This window comes from Dryas octopetala, chromosome 9 (genome assembly GCF_963921425.1).
Source record: "Dryas octopetala chromosome 9, drDryOcto1.1, whole genome shotgun sequence".
NCBI lineage: Eukaryota > Viridiplantae > Streptophyta > Magnoliopsida > Rosales > Rosaceae > Dryas > Dryas octopetala.
In genome coordinates, this window is record NC_141374.1 from 14016866 (window position 1) to 14037297 (window position 20432).

The following is a 20432-nucleotide window of genomic DNA, read 5'->3' on the forward strand; positions in this document are numbered from 1 at the left end:
GGAGATGGACATGTTTGTTTGTTTTTTTTTTGAAAGGCAGGAACACCAAGCAGACATGAGAAGCTAAAAGTGAAAAGCCCCATGCTGGCATGCATGCCTGTTTAGGTGGCAGATGGGCTATAATTGGAGACCTACTGACTAGTGAGTAGTGATTCCTACTAACCTCATAAAAGCACAACATGATAATAACCCCCCAATGCTCATTGCCCATTACTCTAGTTAACATACACCAACTAGATTGTAAGAGTTAAAAAAATAAGATATCAAAGGCTTGAACCATAAGACATTCACATAATCCAAAGTGGGTTTACCTAATACGTGAAATTAGTTGTGAAGATTTTCCTTATTTCCTAAATAAATTGAAACACCATCATAAAAAATCATTATGCGTGGTGACATTCCTAGCTAGAATGTCTTTGAGTCAACAAGCATTGAGGTCAACCACTAGACCATGGATGGTGGAAAGAGAGATATATGCATGGATGCATTGTGGCCCCATTCCCTTGACAATATGTAATTGGAAACACAATGTACAAGTCTTGGTCAGGGTCAAGGTCAACGTCCGACAATGCTATATGAATGATGCTTAGCAACTTCATTGATCTTTACATAGTCACACAACATGACAAGACCAGTCCAATTGCAGCTTGGTGCCAAGCGTCTCATAGCTCAATCTCATTGAAAATTGTTGGTGCAGCATCATGCCATCATAGCAACAATTGATTTTACAGTTATGATAACCAAAAAACAAAAAACAAAAAACAGGACTCTAAATTCTGTGTCACAATTGTGATGCAAGTGTAATACATTATTAGGCATAAATAAAGCAAAAGAATGTGATTGAAAATGTCTCCCTCATGCCAATTGATATGAGATCGCATAGTGCTTTCTACTTATTTTTTTCATCAACAACAAAACACATTTAAAATAAAAGGATATATCTATTGAGATCTTTTCTATTACGGGATGTAAATGTAAGATTAATGTGAGATGTGAGAGAGCGTGCAAACACTTATGGTGTAGCACTCAAATGCTCTCACATCCCGCATTAACCCCCACATGCATTTCTCATTTCACATTAGAGAATTCTTCGGCATCTACCTGCTAGCCGAGTCAAATGGGTACTAGGATTTCAAGTGGAATTCTGCAGCATCAACTCAAGCTGATCCAAAACTCACCTGCACTAATGCACTAGTCAGAAGAACAAAGCATCTACCATATCTATTTTTCATCTCATATACGAAAGATCTGTTGAATGTATTATGCATTTAAACAATAATAATACCGACCATTCTGCAAAGCCATAGCTGCCTACCCCTTTTACATTGGCAGCCTTTACCACTTGGAGCTACAACACTAATGCATCATTCCTAGTAACTATTTATGACTAACTAGAATATTGTTTTAAACTGAGAAAATGAACTAAATAGGTGAAGTTACAAAAAACAAGCATTCATGACGGTCTACACTCTATGCTCAACTTCTAGCATGTTTGAGATCCCCAATTTGTCCAACAACACTAGGTTGGGATGGCCCCTGTCTATGAATTCGATGATGAAATGGGAAGAGTCCCCGCTGCAGGATCAGGCTCTTCCAATGTGAAGGCATGTTGTTGTGTAGGTGGTGGACCATATGGAGCTGTAGGCACTTGGTGGAGATTGCGGTGTTCAGCAGTATTCACTGGCTGCAAGGGTAATTGATTGTACTCGTACCCCAATCCTATCTGTTGATCAGTAGGAACTGTATCCTGTGTAGCCTCATACCTGTGATAAAACATGAGGACCTTGATAATTTCAGTTCAATAATAAAGACAAGTCAAAAGAAAGAGATGGACACATCATATTTGCTAGATAACATAACATCTAAGAACTAACAAGAGTCAAGAAATTCAAAAGAGACAGCACGGTTCAGCTAGAGAGGGGGTTGTGGCATAATTATCCAGGCTGTTGTTCTTAAGCATGCTCAATGCTCATATGCAATGCACTCTCCGCTTAACCAATCCCAAAAAGGGCACTCTTTGGCTAGCATTTTGGAGGTTCCCTTTCAAATTTAGGAAGCAAAGTTGCTAGGTTGAGCATGAAAATTCCAAGTTGCCAAAAAACAAAGCTAAAATAATCAAAATTTTGTCTTGGCATACATTACTAAACAAAAACACAAGCTTTGGTTGCAATATGGGAATAAGGTACCTAAGGAGACGTACCTTCCATATAAATTGGGTGCTGGCGGGGCAGGTACTCCAAGCAAGTAAGGCTGCTTGGCTTCTGCAGAATAATAAGTCTGATTTGAAGCTGGCTTAGCTTGCGGTTGCACAGAAGGATAAGCATATCCCGTGTAAGCTGTGTATCCATAACTAGCATGTTGCGGGTGTAGAAAACTCGGTTGAATATATTGAGGCTCCCCCAAAACTGGTGAAGCATGACCACCATACATCTGGGCTGCATTTGGATCATTCATGGAAGGCAGACTTTCTGGTGACTGAAAGTGACCCTCTGTAGCCAGAGCTTGCATAGCTGGTTGTGAACCCACATTTGACAATGCAGGGTGCTCCACAGCATGATGGAAAAAACCTATGTTTCCTGTGGGTCTATGACTATCCCATTGCTGGAGTAGGACTCCCTGTGGATCATGTTGAGGCATGAACACTTGTGGAGCATGACTGGGATGCGTCGAATTCAAGTACGTGTTGCCTGGAGGAGGCAGCCTTCCAAGGGGATGAAATTGATCCTTTATAGAGGAATTGTCATATGTGGTGGATGAAGACATGGTAAGAGGATGAAACAGTGATAATAGATGACTTACCTGCACCACAAAATCATAAAAATAAGAACAGTCATTCAAGTGGAAACAATCTAATTAGTAAGGATGAAATTGAACTGATTCCACTTAGAAGTGAAGCTTACTTGTTGGCTATTAAGAATTGGATTAAATTTCTTGGAACCTTGCTGGTAGTTATCTTGAATAGCATGTTTAAATTGACTCTCTGGCAAGGGGAGACATTCCTTGTAAATTTTGAATCTCACCTAAACACAAAATTCAAGTGAAAAGAAAGGCAGCTTAAAAGCTAATCAAGGAGACAAGGCGATTAATGCTTTCCACCCAAGTAGATGAGATAAAGAAAGCATCAAGTGGATTAGAATTGAATAAGTTCACCACCAAATTAAAAGGATTAAGGAAAGATAGAAATTACTATGTCAATCAGGTGGAAGAGAGGTAATGAAACAAGTAGCTATGCGATCTCTAAAGTAGTCTCAAAGAAAGTGAATCCAGGCATAACAAAATGTTAAGGAAACTAAACTCACCTGTGCAGGAAAGTTTCCACTGAAAGCAGTTCTGTCCAAGTTCAACATTCCAGCTGTGGTTGCTTCATATACCCCATAAAGAAACTTCACTTCATAATCAAAAAGAAATAGTTTTATGCCTGGCCTAATCTTCTCTATAACTTCTCTTCTTCCAGCAGGAAGTCCAAAAACACGGTATAGGTAGCATTCTGGTTTGGTTCTTCCATTACACATAAATATAAAGCCAGAAAATTCTTCCAGACCCAGATTGTCCTTACGCACCCTTTGTTCCTCTGTACCATCTCTACTTATGTTATTAGCAGGAGCAGAAACATGGTCATCATGCACAAGATTTAGAGGGGGAGGAGCAGAAAAATAGTTGGCATTCTCATCTCTTCCCTTGATCATGTTGAAGACTAACAGAAAGTAGCAAGCTATCATTTAGGTGATGTCAAAGAAAAACATTCCATTAGAATTTATAATTGAAACAAGAAATAACTGCATCATCACTATGTATACATCAGCTCTATGATAGGAATTACCATCAGAAGTAAACCATGCCAAATGGGTCTCACATATATATCAACTAGAGGACTAATATGTGTCACATTTCGATCTTATGTACAAGGTAGGGAGGATCTTATTCTGATTACGAAAATTTTGCTCCCATCTTCCCTTAAACCCACCACCTATGTCAAATGTTAACAATATCATGATGTGAAATGGTAGAGTATAGATGCATTTCTTCAACATGTAATTCCCAAAACCCATTTAAATAAATGCATCGTTAATGACCACAATCCAAAACAATCATATCCCCAGATCATTTTTTCTTTCTATTAACGCAATTCAGTCGAGCCATTCATCAATTCAGCTCAAAAGCCAGTCACACAAGAAAAACAGCAGAACTAACTTCAAAACTCCTGAACAGAGTGACAATTCCAAAAGCCAAAACAAAACAAAAAACGGAGCCATACAAAAATCAAGTAAAATGAGGAATGACACCTTACCTTGGAGACCAAGTTTGAATCGTCTCGTTAATTAAAGGCCTCAGAATTTGTGAGTCTGAGGGAGAGGGACCCTACGAGAGTAACGAGCCACTTCCCTCCTCTTTTTTTTCTTTGATTTGATGAAAACCTAGGACCTAAGGACCTACCAAATCTTTATGATCATCCACACCTCCCAATGTCATTTTGTACCCAAAAGACCAAACCCTAACCACCACAGTTCGAGAGGCCAGATTCTACAGTGATGCAATTTTATTTCCCACGACAATTAGTTGAACACTGCTGTCAGTCTGTCACGCTGTCCGTTAATATCAAATTTACGGTGAAATCATGCTTCCCACCAAAATCATTATCATTTGGCATTTGTAGGTAATGCTATAAAAAAAAATATATATTTATTGGGTATAATCGTTATATTATGTAGTATATAAATGTGGTCTTAAAATTGAATTTATATATTTAAGTATACACATGTTATAATGTTATAATTTGTATAAATTTATAACACTAAATTTGCATATTACGTAGTTACTGGGATAGCCCAGTTAATTAAAAGGGTCTTAAAATTGCTCCTTTTACACTCAAGTTTAATACCTTTATTTAAAAAATAAAAAACTTCTGCATATTACATAATGTTACATTATTTTGATTTTTTGATAAACCTTGATTTCGTTACACTCAATAAGAACCCGAAATAGCGGAAATCGCTAACTTGGAGACACCAAACAAATTTCCAAGGACTGCCATAACTCGCATGATATAGGCCACGAAAGATATGAAGGTGAACCACAGTCCCACACAATATGTTATAAATATTACTAGAAGTGTAGTAAAATGTAAACTTTGAACTGCCGAAGAAAACTTCTCTCTGAACACTCAAAAAGTTAATGAAATGGCTTAAAGTATTTTTAGACCAGTCCACGGGCCCAGTTTTATTATATGGGCAAAAGAGAGGTTGGTATTTGATTCATGTAGAAGATATTTATAAAGGAACGACATGTCGTTGCTGCATCAACAAGAACATAGTTGAACTTGCTTGCTGGAGGTACAAATGAAAAATAGTCCATGGGATGATGGTTAAGTTAACCAACTTTATTATTTTCTAATTTCTGGTCAAATATGCTGTTGTCACTTATTTTATTATTTTTTGTTTGAGCCAAAGAGTCTTAGCAAACAGTCACATTGGCTTCAACGTTGTGCATGCCACACTGATGCATGGACAAGAGAGGTTCAGACTTAACTGATTCAAGATGATGAAAAGCATAACATGAATATCAATGCCAAGATCAAAATGAAGGCCGGAGCTTACTTAAATCCACCTACCACCATATCTTCCACTTCCTCAAAAAATTGCATCCAAAACATTCACATCCACTTTGCTGTACCATTTCCTCAAACAATTACATACAACTTCCCCAACAATCTCAAAAGCATGGTTATGCTTGATTCTTACAAAAATGCCCTATGAAAAGTTGTTCCTCTTAAAAAAAGAACTTCTAATACCGACACATAACGCGGAACACAAAATGAAGGACAATTTTCTTTTGATGGCTAGCAGCTGTTAGTTGGATGTTCTATCATGTTTTGTGTAAACCAATGTTCAGATCAGAAGATATTGAAATGAGAAGGGGGACAGAGTGGAGCCATACGGCTTTAAACACTCGTTTCTGATGAGCCCTTATTGATTGGGAAGGCTTATGAGCATGATACCTGATATCAAAGATGTGAATCATGGGATCTGCAGTACCAGACGAGATGTATAAACCATCAGGAGACCAAGCCTGATTTATAAGAGCTGACTGAGATTCACTGCTTTCTTGCTTCCACCCAAAAGCATGTATTTCTGTTTGCCTGAGTCTGATATCAAACAGTCGGAGCTGCTTCTCGTGGGTCCTGCATATAAAACAAGTTAATGTTACAAACTTAGCTAGTAAGAGAAAATATAGAAATTGTAACTGAAGAAAATCCCTTCATCCTAAATGTATGATTAGCTCAACTTGTAGGCTTCCTGGATCTTAAAGCTTAGAGTTGTAAACTCATAATAAATTAATTTGAAATGCTGTTCTGAAGCAAGTCTACCAAGCGAAAGGTTTTTACATAATAATATGATGGTTAATAACACTAATACACAAATACACATCATAAATCAAGAGGCAGCTCAACAAATAATAAAATGCAGCATGTAAACACAGAAGGTAAACAAATGGGATTATTTTCTAGAAGCACTGACAAGGCAAATATCAAAACAGCACATGTTGATTACAAGGTTCTAGCTGCAAAAATCAGCGTTTCTCACCCTGCTTGAACCATGAATAGATTGAAGTCACAGGGGTTTGGCAAGACACTCATGCATTTACTTTCTATCTGATGCTTAAACTCTGCTCTTCCCACATTAACGTCAAACCCAACAATTCTCTTGTCTGCTCCAGCAGATAGAATTATATGCTTTTGCCACATTCCAGCAACTCCCATGACAGCAGATGAATGCACTTGTCTATGCAATGCCTTCGGTTTCCATACATTCTCAGCATCAGTCTCTTTCCAGAGTATAACAGCATGATCACTACCACCAGTGACAAAACAGGTATCCTCCCAGGGTGGGAAAATTATGCTGTTAATAATCCCTTTCACATGAGGTTTATCTTCTAAGAAAGTAACACGAGCTTTCTGTCGATGCGCAAAAAGACAAGAATCAGAGTTAATATTATCTAGAAGCGTAAGCGTAACCATACTACTATATGGATGTTCTTTATTTGTGTACTCATGGGCACAGGGCATGCTGCTCCAACCCCATACATGCATAAATTTTATGTATTTATACCCCGTGATACCAACACACAATTGTGACAATTAATTTTAAACATGGTCCTTACCCCTTGTGTTTTATTTAGATTTAGAACTGATACTTGAGAGTCCCCACTATCAGCACTGTATACGGAAAATAGGCTGTTTCCGTGGGGGTGCCAGGCTATATCTTCTGGCCATCTCCTTTGCTTTGGGGATACACAATCAGTACCACTAAGTAGAGAAGCACCTGACCTGCAATTAAAAAAAACAAAAGGAATACACGATCAGTTGTGCAAAGTAGAAGCACCTGGTCTACAAATTCAAGAGCACAAACACACATGTGGACTGCAAAACTGGATAAGCAACTTTATACTTCAGAACTGGAGATGAAAACTGAAATTGCAGACAATTTTCAGAACCAAAGATCATAACATAAAGATATAATCATAATTTTACTTTTCTACATAGACCAACGAATAGCACCCACATAGATCCGAACACCAGTTTTTGAAAACCCCAAATAAAAAGGTTAGAAAATGGACAGTTATAATAGCTTTGAGATTGAGCAATATAATAGAGATCATTTACACAAGGTTCCCATACTAGAGAGTGGTTTACTATAACTAATGCCACCTAGTGTCATCAAAATGCTTTCCAGGTTGTTTAACTAACTTTCCCAATAATATGGAATACACATTTATCCTCTCCAGATGCAGAGTCTAGAAAGCATATGTTACCCCATACGCTAAATGGAAAAGGAATTTACACTTTAGCTATAAAGTATCTTTATATAACATCACTATCACTGCATGGTAATGATAGCAGATTGTCTCATGAAGACACATTTGTTGATGCATCTAGAACCCTGGTTGATTAACAAGTCTTTCTAGTCAAAAACAAAAATTTTCATAGTCCACACAGTTTGCATGTACCTCTATCAAAGGCATGCAATATATAGTTATAAGCTCAATTATATGGGCATAAGTCTCATTTTGATCTACCTTATATTGCTACCAAGCATGCAACATAAATTTAAGAAACTAATAGTGTAACAGGAAGAGATTTTGGACTTTACCCCCTGGACTGAACTTGCCACAAGTTGACCACTCCATCCAAAGCACTGCAAACATACCAAAGAACTTGTATGAAAATTAGCCATGTAACATGTTTGATAGCATTTGATGTATCTTGTAGGACAAAGTAAGCAACAGCTTTATTTCAAGCTACTTCTACACTTACAAATTCAAGGATTGATTGATGCTACTGCCTCTTTTTGGGCTGCTTACACAAACTATGTTACCAAAAAGAAAAATAACAGATGTTCCTTCATTTCTCTTAATAACGTAAGTTCTTCTTAAGCGGGCTTGACAATTTTCAGGACCAATTACATGAAAACAGTACTAACTTATGAATAAGAAAGATAAAGCCACAGTTCCAAAGCAGTGGCATAACCTTATTACAAAAAATTTATATGTGCAGCTACATGGAAGGTGAACGAGGAAGAAGGACATCACATATTTTAAGAATTGGATATGTTTATTACAGAGTTGAAGTTAGAGGGCCAATCTCACCCAAACACAAATATTAAACAAAATACCATGGACACAGCAAAGCATAACTTAATCTTATAACAGGAGAATCTAAATTTAAAGCGACCTTTTTTTTCTTTCATATTAAAAAGTGAAAGCCAAGAAGAGTGCAATCAAGACAACAGATATCATTCCATTTTGGAGTAAAACAAAATGCAACTATTTTAATTAGGGACGTTCACTTCCTCATGCATCAACATGTTAATTACCTGGTTGCAAAAAGCTGATCATTCACTGGACACAAAGAGAGACTTCTCAACTTTCTCTTATGCTGACTTGTGATGTGATTGCTTGTATGGCACCGAATTATACTTGGTGAAGAGCTAGTACGAACCAACGGAATTAATTCTTTGTGTTCTTTCTGTTCTGAAATACAAAAAATTTCCCAATCACAAATGAAGAAATCAAGGAACCATACATACATGGAATTGAATAAACATTACAAAAAGCGAAATTACAAACAAGTAACCTAGAGAAACACAGTTAAAGAAATTGAAGACTGCCACAGTGAGGCGAGTCAACAGGCTAGAGTCTTACCAAATTTCCTTTTTGTCCCTTTATCTTGAATTTCAACTTCCTGCTTTGAAGAAATTCTATAAGCTTTGTCCCCTTTTGTTTTGGTAGCACTAAGAGACTGACTGGAAACTGATGGACTGGCTTGAGCACTAGAACTAACTGAAGTTTTCCCACTAGACCCTGCCAATATTGTAGGCTGGGAAATTTTTGGAATGACAGCAGGAATTAAAAGTTCTGTTTTGGATTGTGGTTGGTTTCTAGAAGAACCTTCACTTAAATGGATAGGACTCGTTGATCTAGGCTCCACCTTTGCACTTTTAATTCCATTACTCTGAGAACCCTTACTTGACACTACCCTGTTTTGGCATCGAAGTCGGGCCAACTTAGTTTCGGAATCATTTAACCTCTTCTCTGCTTCCTCAAGCTGCAAGCCTTTTCCAAATAAATAATTAGTGGCTAGATTCCTTTGGAGGGCATCTGACGGATAAAAAAAACATAGAAACACTAGAAACACTCATTGTTTTGAGGGCACATCTAAGAAAATTAGATAGGTGTCTTGACTTGGTGATTTTCATTTGAAACCACTATGAGCCATATGCAATCAATGGGCTCAAATAAAACAATTTGACAAGTAAATAAACAGTGAGGAATGCTTATGGTCAGACTCAAACCCACAACTTTTGAGCGTGAGTTCTTGATTTCTAACCTTCATTTTAAGAACCCAAATGAACAAAAAGAAAAATCTTTTGAGTGTTATCTCCCCAGGTGTCCATATGCCATGAATTTAGTTTAGGCCAAAAACCCAATATGCAAAACATACACAGTCTGATTAAAAAGAGTAGTTCAAACCAAACTAGTAAAATGTTCAACTTGTGCAAGCAAGAATCAGCAAAAGACTAAACCTTGAGAAGCTTTATAGCAAGTTATTGAAAACCCATGACACATAGTATACAGCAGCAACACATGAATGGAAACAAACAAAGAACCATTCCTACAAACCCCAAAAAAAATAAAAAAAAATTGTCATCACCGAAAATGATCAAAACAAGAGAGACAGTAGTATATAAATATGAATGGTGGGACGCAACCTGAGATTTGTAATAGGAGACGCGCTGGCGAAGGTGTTGGACTTCACGTGTGCGGTGCTCAATCAAAGCAACCAGAGCTTCTTCTTGCTCTTGTCTGCTATCTGGGTCACCGTTCTCTTCGGCCATCTGGGTCGTTACTGCTACTTGCTGTTGTTGTTGTTCGTTTTCATCGTCGTCGTCTATGTCTACCTTCTCTGCCTTGGGCTTCTTCAGAAGAGAACTCATTCTCTGCAACCCTTCTTCGGGCACTCTCCAGTTTTTTATCGGCGAGCGCCAGAAAAAGGAAACTTCGATTAGAAAATAGGCGCCGTTGGTACTTGGAAAGAAACCCAAATAGGATGTCAATCACTATTCGCCATTAATAAACTTCCATCATTTTTTAATCGAATAAATGAAAACTTCCATCATTTCTCTTGTCTATGATTTTTGCTTAGAAAAATAAAAATAAAGTGTTTTATTTGGAGCAATATGTTGGGATACAAAAAGTAATAAACTAATAATATTGATAATATCATGTTTATTAAATTTTTAAATATGTCAACGATGATTTATATTCTAGATATGATTGCATTTGGTGAACTTCGAGCTTATCTATTTCTCCTTTCCTGATAAAAAGAAAATGATTTCATTTTATTAATAATTTCAGTTGATCGGATGATCAAAATGTTACTTAAGATCACACATTTAAACATGATTTTATATAAATGATAATTTGATAATATAATGTCAAAATTTTATTATCTTAATCAACAATTTATTAAGACCATGCACTATTGAATGATTTTAGTGACTACGTCACCAATGATCTTAATTGTCATTAATAATATAAAATGTGAGATCTTACAAGAGAGCAATATTACTCATGTTACATTATGAACCACTACATGCATGAACACGATTGATAGTTAAGCTCTCTCTCCCTCTCAATAAAATGAGACCAACTACCCACCCCACTCCTCCTCTCTTCCAAGTAACTCGCGCCATCCAAACACATTGCTCCAATCATTTTCAGAGCTGCCAAGCATTTCCAATTCAAGAGTAATGGTGACCTCTAAGGGTCAAAAGAGATACTATCAAGATACAGGAGAAAATAGCATCCAAGTAATATTAGCATATCAAAAATTTCAACCAGAATTTTCAAATGTGCTAGTGGGTCTCTATCCTTGGCCAACCAGAAAAAGGGCCCACGTGGTGAAGGGAAACAAATAAAAAAAGCAAGGGAAGGGTAAATCTTAGCACAACGTCCTGAGAATGCCTGCCTATACACTGAGATATATTGTTCACAAACAAGTCTCAAAAATTTTAAGCTTATGTTAATCCATACTCTATACTCATAGTTGGCTTCATTACGAAAGCATCAGAGAAACATAAAATGTTGTGAAGTAGTAACCCCTCTTGGTTTAGGTAGTCCAAAACCTTGTAGAAGTACTCCTCTATAGTCAAAAATGAAGTCAATAGACCACCCCTGATATAGAGAATTGGAATGGTGTAGTTGATGTACTCTGATATTAGGTTGAATGGTTAGTGATCTCGGTTTGACCAAGTTGCTCAATCAAACTCCTTTGAAGAATCCATTCCTTTGGAATTTTCCTCTCCATTTGCAGATGCTGAAGGGCTCCCTTGATTATGGTTCTCCTCATTGCCATTGTTTCGAGGTTTTCCCGGTCTTGATCGGATGTTGTTACCCATGGGAAAAGGTTCCTACACAGATAAAGAAAGGGTCAGTCTCGGTCCTGTGGGGAGATAAACAACCTGATGTAAGATCCACTTTAACACAGCTAGGACCATCACCACTCCACTCAAAAGCCATTTAAGATAATATCTCGATAACAACCCATTACAACATAGAGGTTACCTAACTAGGACCAACATTCTCAAAAATAACAATTTTCCTTTCTTCATAGCAACATGAACAGGGAAAAGTCCCAAAAAAGAAAAGACCACATAGATTCATGACGGATTAAAAGGGGAATTAAGTAGTCAGGACAGTTCATGTCATGATATCTTACCGGGTCACCAGCATTTGGACCATCTGTGTGGAACAGTATAGGGCGACAGCGTTTGTCCTCATTCATTAAGCTTGAATTCTGGAAATGGGCAATAAGAGCAGATTTTCCCTGAATACGAGCATATGCAAGTGATGCCACCTTTTCACTGTTAAACTTCTCCCATTTTTTGCCATTGAATGCCTGAAAGAGATGTATAATCTTTTCTTACTTGCTAGTGTCATCAAAAGGCAGAAACAGATGAAATTATGTCACAGCTATAAAAAAGATTATTCCTTTGACCAGATGACTAAAATAAATGTCAATCACACTTGGTTGGTCGAACCTTATAAAATGGAACAATCTGATGAGGATCAATCATGTTGATGAACGCATATCCCACATTGCATTTGTTCTGTGAAAGTTATATGTGCAAAATTGGAATTAGAAAAACATGCGTTCTCTACCCAATAAAGACTAAATACAAAACAATAATCTTGCCTTGAAGTCGATTGGCAAATAAAGAAAGTCATAGATTCCTCGGCATTGCTCATCAATTGCAGCAAGAAGCATCTTTGAAGTATACCTGTAAAACCATTAATTAGTTGAGCAAAACAGGAACAGCACTATCTACAACTAGATGGCCATTTTAAGAAAATATGGTTATTGCAGTTTTGAGAATCCACAGTTACCATAGTATTGTAGCCCATGAGTACTGTAGCAGGTACTATGGTAGAAATGTTAGAGATCCTCAGTTTCTTTTTCATTTATGCAGTTATGTAATAAATTTATAAATGGGATTAGATTAAGCTAAGCAGTCAATGCTACAGTTAATGCCTACTTGCTTAGTATGGTAGTAGGGTTAGTATTCTGTACAAAATCAGCAAATATTTATTGCCTGCCTGTATCATTAGAGGCCGTTCAAAAATAAGAAAATGTTCATCCAGAAATAGCTGCCAACGGCATGTTGAGTATAAAGTAAAAAGAAAAGATGCCAGAAATTAGAAAAGCTAGGGGGCCATATACGTACTTGTTGGGAATGTTCTTTATCATAAGTGTGGTTCGGCTGTCTGCCCCACGCAATATGCGGTCAATATCAAGTTCATATTGTTTCTTATCAGCATTATTATAATTTGCTTCATTTCTTCGGTGAGACAGGTTTCTAACACGTTCACTAGGAGAATCAAAAGAGTTAGGCATTGAAATCATCGGATTCCTCCCAGGAAAAAGGTGGCCGATCTGCTGCGAAGAGCGTTTCCGGGTGTCCATGCAATTTCCACCGACAAGAGAAAAGATGTTGTGTGAAGAAATTTCCATAGGATGCAACTGAGGACTACTGGGAAAACATGAAAGGCCAAGAGAACCCAGGTGAAGGCTAGAAGCATCAGGAGACTCCCCTGAATAGGCATGCCTTTCCCAAAGGGAAGGGTTAACAGCTGGTGCTGATCCTACATGGTGGCGCACAGGCGAGGTACCGTTTAGCATATGAGGTGACGCTCTAGGGAATCCAGGCATTTGTGAAAAGCGGTGTGCATGAGGACCATTGATAAACGATGGCGAATTCTGCCACATGGTGGGAGTTGAAGAATGCTGCTGATATGAGTTGGAGTTATTCCACACAAAATTATGTCCATGAACAGGGCAGTTCCCATTTCCAGGAGATCCAAAAGCTATATAAGAAAAGACTTGTAAGCAACAAATTCACCAGAATAGTAACTATAAATTTAAGACTGACATCAACCTAATCCAAAATGCAAAGAAATGGTACACTGATTTGGTAATGATAAGAGACAAACTCTGGGCTACATCCAAACTATATAGAAACTAGCACCATAAAAAGGCAGGATAGGACCCATCATTCAATTATAAATATTTTGAACACAATTCCTACATCCCTCAATTAGTCAGACCTGAACAATGCCATGTAAGAATAAGAGAAACAAAGATGTAACAGGTGATGAATTCATCCTTCTTTACAGCCAGGAAAAAAATGAATAAGAATATACCATCAAATTCTAGAATGTGAAACACATGGTGCTAAATTGGGAACCAAATGTAGAAAGGATAAGGTGGGCCAGGCTTGGAAGAAAAGAGAAAACAGAGAGCAAATTCAACAAGGTTATGTTTCAGATTCTCAGACATTGCTATAAAATATAGAGATAAGACAACAACGATTCTCCCATAAGGTCCTTCAATGAGATAAGAGAGATAATGTTTCCGTTGTTAAAACAGATATGGACGTTAAGATGCATTGAGATACAGCTCACCCATTATACATCTTATCCATAAATTTCAGGACCTGAGGAGAGAACTGTATACAATAATGACACAAAGTTATATACTGAATATACCTCCTCCATTGAGTTCCATGGGGTGCCCATTTGCACTCACTCCACAAGTATGCCTTCTGTCTGTTCCTTCTGTCACTCTAAGGCCTAGATTGTTAGTCATGTTTGCAATAGCACTAGAAGAGTTGCAAGGAATGCCATGGGCTAAACTGTCATGATACTCAGGTAAGGAATGAGGATGGAAATTGGGAATGCACTGGTTACCAAACTTCATTTCATCCAGAGAGTGATTGGACTCCAAAAGGCCAAATTGTTTGCTTGTAGATGCCACTCTCGCCGGACAGGGCAAGGTATTTGGAACACTGGAACTCTGATGAGGTAAAGCATTTTCAATAAATGCACTCACAGGTGAACGAATTGAAGAATGCAAACCCAGGTTAGATCCATTAACCATGCAGCTTGATGCAGCCACTCCAGGACGAAACGTCGCTGTAAAAAGAGCCAGGAATACATTTTGTTGTAAGAAGATAAACACAAATTCAAGCAAGAATTCTTAACAAGCAGAATCATACCCTTGCATCCTGCTGATAAATTGTCACCAGGGCTATGACCGAAATTAAATTCATCTTGATCCTGCTCAGAAACTTGAACCAAACTACAAAAGGGAATGTTTTATCATAAAAATAAGTTTAAGAAATTCAAACTTGATGGAACAAAAAAAAAACAAACATGTTAAATGGAACAGCAACACATCCACAAACAGAATATCCAAAGGAGAATAAGATCAACAAATGAGGCAACAGAACCAAAGTTTGCCTCTGTTAAGACCAAAACCTCCGAAAGGATAACTCATAGAAAACCATAATCCCCCTTTTTAATAAGGGCTATATGTAATCATTACAAGACTATAGGTGAGCAATAGGAAGAGTATATTTTCAATACCTCCTTCTTGCACCCCCTGGGCGGCTTGGTTCAAGTTTGATCTGCTTCCCACCAATCTCACTCCTATTCAATGCATGAAGAGCAGCTTCTGCAGCTCTAACATCATAAAATTCTATGAACTTGTTATGGCGCTTCTGTGGAGTCTCACGGATCTAAAAAACAAGAAAAAAAACACATAATATGGAAAGTCCTTTCATCCCTCTTAAATCAAAGCAAGATAATAGATGGAAAAATTGAATAACGTACTTCTTTAATTTCTCCATAAGATCCAAAAATTTTAGAAAGCTCATCATTAGAAAAAGAAGAATCAAGGTTGAACACCACCAGCGTTCCTTGGTTAATATCCTTATCAGACGGATTATCCTGACATATAAACAAGTACTAAAGCATGAAGCAACAAAGCATCACAAGATATATAAACAAGCCAGGAAAGAAAAAAGTGGTGAACCTAGCACATATATCAAAAGTCACTAAGTGACCACCATACCTTGGGTATTGAATAATGTATGTCAAGCTTCCTACGCCTCAGTGGCTTATTTTGAAGTGCTCTTAGTGCGTTTTGGGAGGCCCTTATATCATAATAAGATATCATAACGAACCCACGATGCTTGCAGGCTGTGTAAAGTGTCCGGATATCTCCATATTGCTAACAGAACAAAATACAATTATCAATTTAATTAGCAAGGTAAACTTCTTTGACTTGCTTGCATGGACTTGTAAATATAAAAACTCATAAAGGAGCTATAAGCACCTCAAAAAGAGCCTTCAATTCCAAATCTTCAACATTGCTATTAATATTTCGGACAAAAAGTGTTCTAGAAGGGTGCTCGCCATAAGGGTGTTCACCCACAATTGAGCCATTACAACCCCCTTGACCATTGGAAACTCCCCTACCAAAATCAGAGTCACTAAGTCCTGCAAATAAATGGTCATCTCCTTCTAATTCCATGCCGCCACCACTACTAAAGAGATCAAAATCTTCAAATTCGTCACCACTATTAGCATGAGCATTATAACCCAGCTCATCTATCACGCCAGAAAACAAATCATTTTCATCAGGGAGGAGATTTCCAATGGTTTGTGCCTCAATTTCTTCAAGAGATTCAAAGGGTTCTTCCTCATGTTGGGAAGCAGCGGTATTAGTAGATTGATGAGATATAACATCACTCCTTAGTAATCTCACTGCAATTTTTTTCCCAAAAAAAAAAAAAAAAAAAGATGTTAAGATAATGAATATATGCACATTTGTGGAAAATGCAAGGAGTTATACATCAATCAAGTAGTGCTAAGGCAAATGCAGTCGGCTTAAATTTACTCAACTAAAAGCTAATCCCAACAATTTCAAATGAAAAGAAAAGCTTACACTTTCTACTAAAGATTTCAGACAATGAGCTTGAAAACAGACTACTTTCATGTTGGGCACCATTAATAACAGTTTTGCTTCCAACCAAGCTATAAGATGTTGGCTTTGTGGACAAGTCTGACCACAATTTTGGATGATGATCCATAGGTTTCCATGAGGCCTTTGAGGTATCTCCAGCCAGATTGGATTGTGGCATTTCCAAGTAATTCACTGATTGTGTCCCAATTGGTAAAACCTTTTTTAAGGGCAATGAAGGATCCAACATGCTGCTAGGTGTAGGCACTGTTCCATCCACTCCCACTGAAGGAAAAAATTTACACACGAAGAGCTAAGTAAAAAGTTCTCACAGAGCAATCTTTTTGTTCAAATTTAGAGTACTAGCATAGGTGAAGAGTATAGTCTCTTAAACTCAAAAATTTATAATAGTTTCCATAAAGAGGCTAATCTCCATGACTTATATAACTAAACCCCAAGAAACAATAACAGAAAATATAGCTGGATAAGACAAATCAACTGATAGACTGTCTCAAACAAATTACAAACTCAATGCTGCTCACCTTGGTGACCATTCATGGTTCTCAGTTTCTGAAGTCCAACTTGTCTCTGGTGAATCAAGTTTGACAAAGGGTTAAATAAAAAGAACAATTGAAAACATGTAGGATGTGCTAAAATGAGGAGATGATTATTAATTCTAAAAGTTTATAAAAGCCTTGAATAAACACCAGTGCCATATATTCAACGAAACTTTCCAAAATCCTAAAAATAGAAGAATTTCAACATATAGTAAGACAAGAAATTACCTCAGAAGGAAAAGGAATTTCTTCATAGAAATGGGAAGAGACAGATACGCCCCTTTGATCCATTATTTCAAATGGCATCGTGCAGCAAACCAGAAAAGATCACCCCAGAAATAAAAGTAAAAGGCTCAAACTTTCTCACTTGCCGACTCTATCTATACTACATGGCACCTTCATTGTCTGAAAAAAGAAATAATAATAACAACAATAAGTAATGATGATCCCCTTCAGATATTACATAACCAAAAAATTCTAAAGCAAAATTGAGAAGAAGGGCACTTTGAAATTTCAAACAGACAACCCAGATCACATAATGCCAATCCTTAAGTAACTCATCAGGCTCTACCATTAGAAAAAAAAAAATCAAAAATCAAAATTGAAGATGTTTTTTTTGTGTGTGTTAAATTACAGCCTGAGAGACGATGGAAATGGCAAATAATAAGATAGTGAAAATGTTTGCTTACCTACCAACAACCAAACAAACTTGCCCCATTTGGTTGCAGAGAAAAGGTAGGAAAACAAAATCAAACTTAATCCTTTTGTTTTCCTCAGTTCCTGAGCAACCTAGATGAATCAAAGTAACGCCGACAAAAAAAAAAGTAAATAAAGAGCTGAAATTTAACCCTTGAAAATTTAAGAAAGTCGAAAAACGAAATCAAGTTTGAAAATTTACATAAAGGAGAGGAATTCAAAACTCAAAAATCACCAAAAAAAAAATATGGATACTAAAAAAACAAAGTAAAAATAGGAAGGAAGCACAAAAGAAGAAAAGGGCCTGACCTAATACAACAACAGAAGCCGCATCAGCATAATTGATCACCATGTCCGAAATCCAGCTCCAAAATTCAGAAGATTCAGACAAAGATCAAAACTTTAAAATAAAAAATGAAGTTTATGATACAGCAAGGGATCTCAGCATCTGTTTCGTCTTCTTCTCTCGCAGCATTGCAAGCTCTCTCACTCTGTCACTCACCACAAGATTGGAGAGAGAATGTCAAAACGAAAGAAAAAAAAAATTCTCTCTTTTTTTTTTTGTATGGTTCTACCTAATCATTCTTTGCTCCGGAAACGAGAAAAGTGGTCATTTTGAGCGATCGGAGCTTGGAGTAGGAGAAAATGGAGATTTCGGATAGAAAAGGAGCAGAATTCCGGCGAGATTGAGCTCCCGCCGGTCGCTGAGTTGCAGAGAGAGAGAGAGAAGAGAATAAATACTGAAAGCTGGTTTTTGATTTTTTTAATTCGAGAGCGTCAGAGAGAGAGAGAGAGGTGTTAGTTGGGTTTGGAAATAAAATAAAAAATGAGAAAAGAAAAAAAGAAAAGGAAGACGAAGAAGAAGACAAAAGAGAAAAAGAGATGGGCGCGGGTTTCTTTGTGTGTCTGTGTGTTTGTGTGTGTTGTGGATAAAATCATGGAAACTCAAAACTCAAACAAATCCTATAAACACGAGACCTTTTTATTCGGTGGAGTGGAGTTGGAGTGTTTGGACACACAAACAAACCCCTCAGCCCTCACACCCCTCACGCTCTTTTTCTTCTTCTTCAAAATCTTAACCAGTCAGTTACCTTTCAGTTTGACAGTTTTGACTTCATGACCCGACCCAATTCCCCATTTACTACTTTCCTTCGCTACTTGGCTACTCCGTTTGTCAGTTTGGGCTTTTTTTTTTCTTTTTTTTAATACAAAAATAGTCAATAAATTTTATAATGACTCTCAATTTAGTTTATTAATTATAAAAAATGTCAATTTGTTTTACAAATTTTTTAAGTTATACCAAAATAATACAAACATTAATTTCTATCAAAAAATTTAACAGAAACTAGTCATATGCACAACAAGTGACCATATTTTCAAGGGTATTTCAGTATGTTCATCACATTTTTATGCAACCAATTCTGTTAATTTTGGATAGAAGTTAACGTTTGTACTGCTTTGGTACAACTTGGAAAATTCGTAAATCAAATTGATACTTTTTATAATTAATTGATCAAATTGAAAATCAGTGTAAAGTTTGTGGACTATTTTTTTTGTTTAACCTTTTTTTTTTTTTGGATAATTGTACTATTTACTTATTTAGGAAATTTTCATTTGGTGGAAATCTTGTTGCTCAAGAGTTTACTACACTTGACTTATCTTGAATTTGAATATGAAGATAAATGTTTTATTGTGTAAAGAGTAGTGGTAGAGATTCTAAATTTATATATAAAATTTGGATTCCAAGTGATGTGGCATATGTGGCATTATTAGTTTTAAGTTATTTAAAAATAATACTCTCAAAATAAGGTGGGTGAATACTATGTAGCATATGTTTAAGAAATAATTCATTGGGTGTACATTCATTTATGGATAAAATTTCTTTTCTTTCTTGTGAAGTGATTATAATTCAACTATAGGGACTTTTAGCAATAAACTTGTATGAAATGACCCAATTTTAAAGGCAGGTGAGCCAAGTCAGAAATGAATTTTACTACTGGGATGAAATCTTTTGGATTATAAAATACGGCCTCTAATACTCTTTCAAGGGAGGCGACAGCCCTACTTCGACTCACCAAGGGAGCCGCAACACCTAGTGCCACTCGAAAAATGGCCTCTTCGCCATAGCGAGTATATGCTAGCTTCAGGTGGGGTAACCGGGAGTTGGTGCCTACATAATTGGTTGCACTTCGGTAAAATTGGGGATCTCTAACATTATCCTTGTCTAAATCATAATTTGGCAAACGATCCATACATTATTCATATCATAAAACAATTACTAAGGCTTTGTTTGGTTTGTAAATTGGAGGCTTGGAAATGGG

General features: G+C 36.9%; 3 protein-coding genes across 5 annotated transcripts; all 3 read right to left on the reverse strand.

Moving 5' to 3' along the window:
- Nucleotides 1-1251: 1251 nt before the first annotated feature.
- LOC147274455 (uncharacterized) lies at nt 1252-4524 on the reverse strand. The gene is made up of 5 exons (XM_086256032.1): nt 4289-4524; nt 3300-3712; nt 2901-3020; nt 2201-2799; nt 1252-1763 (listed from the first exon to the last, which is right to left on the reverse strand). The coding sequence occupies exons 2-5, from the start codon at nt 3684-3686 to the stop codon at nt 1541-1543; spliced, it is 1329 nt and encodes a 442-aa protein (XP_086112158.1). The 5' UTR covers nt 3687-3712; nt 4289-4524; the 3' UTR covers nt 1252-1540.
- Nucleotides 4525-5554: 1030 nt separating this feature from the next.
- LOC147274456 (transducin family protein / WD-40 repeat family protein) lies at nt 5555-10617 on the reverse strand. Of its 2 annotated transcripts, XM_086256031.1 has the most exons (8): nt 10266-10617; nt 9445-9601; nt 9199-9357; nt 8871-9027; nt 8148-8192; nt 7159-7324; nt 6582-6952; nt 5555-6178 (listed from the first exon to the last, which is right to left on the reverse strand). In XM_086256031.1, the coding sequence occupies exons 1-8, from the start codon at nt 10488-10490 to the stop codon at nt 5863-5865; spliced, it is 1596 nt and encodes a 531-aa protein (XP_086112157.1). In that variant the 5' UTR covers nt 10491-10617; the 3' UTR covers nt 5555-5862. The 2 variants fall into 2 exon arrangements, with proteins under 2 accessions (XP_086112157.1, XP_086112155.1); XM_086256029.1 differs by having other exon boundaries at nt 9199-9601; nt 10266-10616.
- A 727-nt stretch (nt 10618-11344) lies between these two features.
- ML1 (MEI2-like protein 1) lies at nt 11345-19047 on the reverse strand. Of its 2 annotated transcripts, XM_086256522.1 has the most exons (16): nt 18421-19047; nt 18105-18204; nt 17644-17820; nt 17401-17446; nt 16844-17143; nt 16232-16662; nt 15968-16126; nt 15727-15843; nt 15481-15632; nt 15111-15193; nt 14602-15027; nt 13281-13920; nt 12752-12836; nt 12597-12665; nt 12275-12454; nt 11345-11966 (listed from the first exon to the last, which is right to left on the reverse strand). In XM_086256522.1, the coding sequence occupies exons 3-16, from the start codon at nt 17719-17721 to the stop codon at nt 11814-11816; spliced, it is 2919 nt and encodes a 972-aa protein (XP_086112648.1). In that variant the 5' UTR covers nt 17722-17820; nt 18105-18204; nt 18421-19047; the 3' UTR covers nt 11345-11813. The 2 variants fall into 2 exon arrangements, with proteins under 2 accessions (XP_086112648.1, XP_086112647.1); XM_086256521.1 differs by lacking the exon at nt 18105-18204.
- Nucleotides 19048-20432: the final 1385 nt, after the last annotated feature.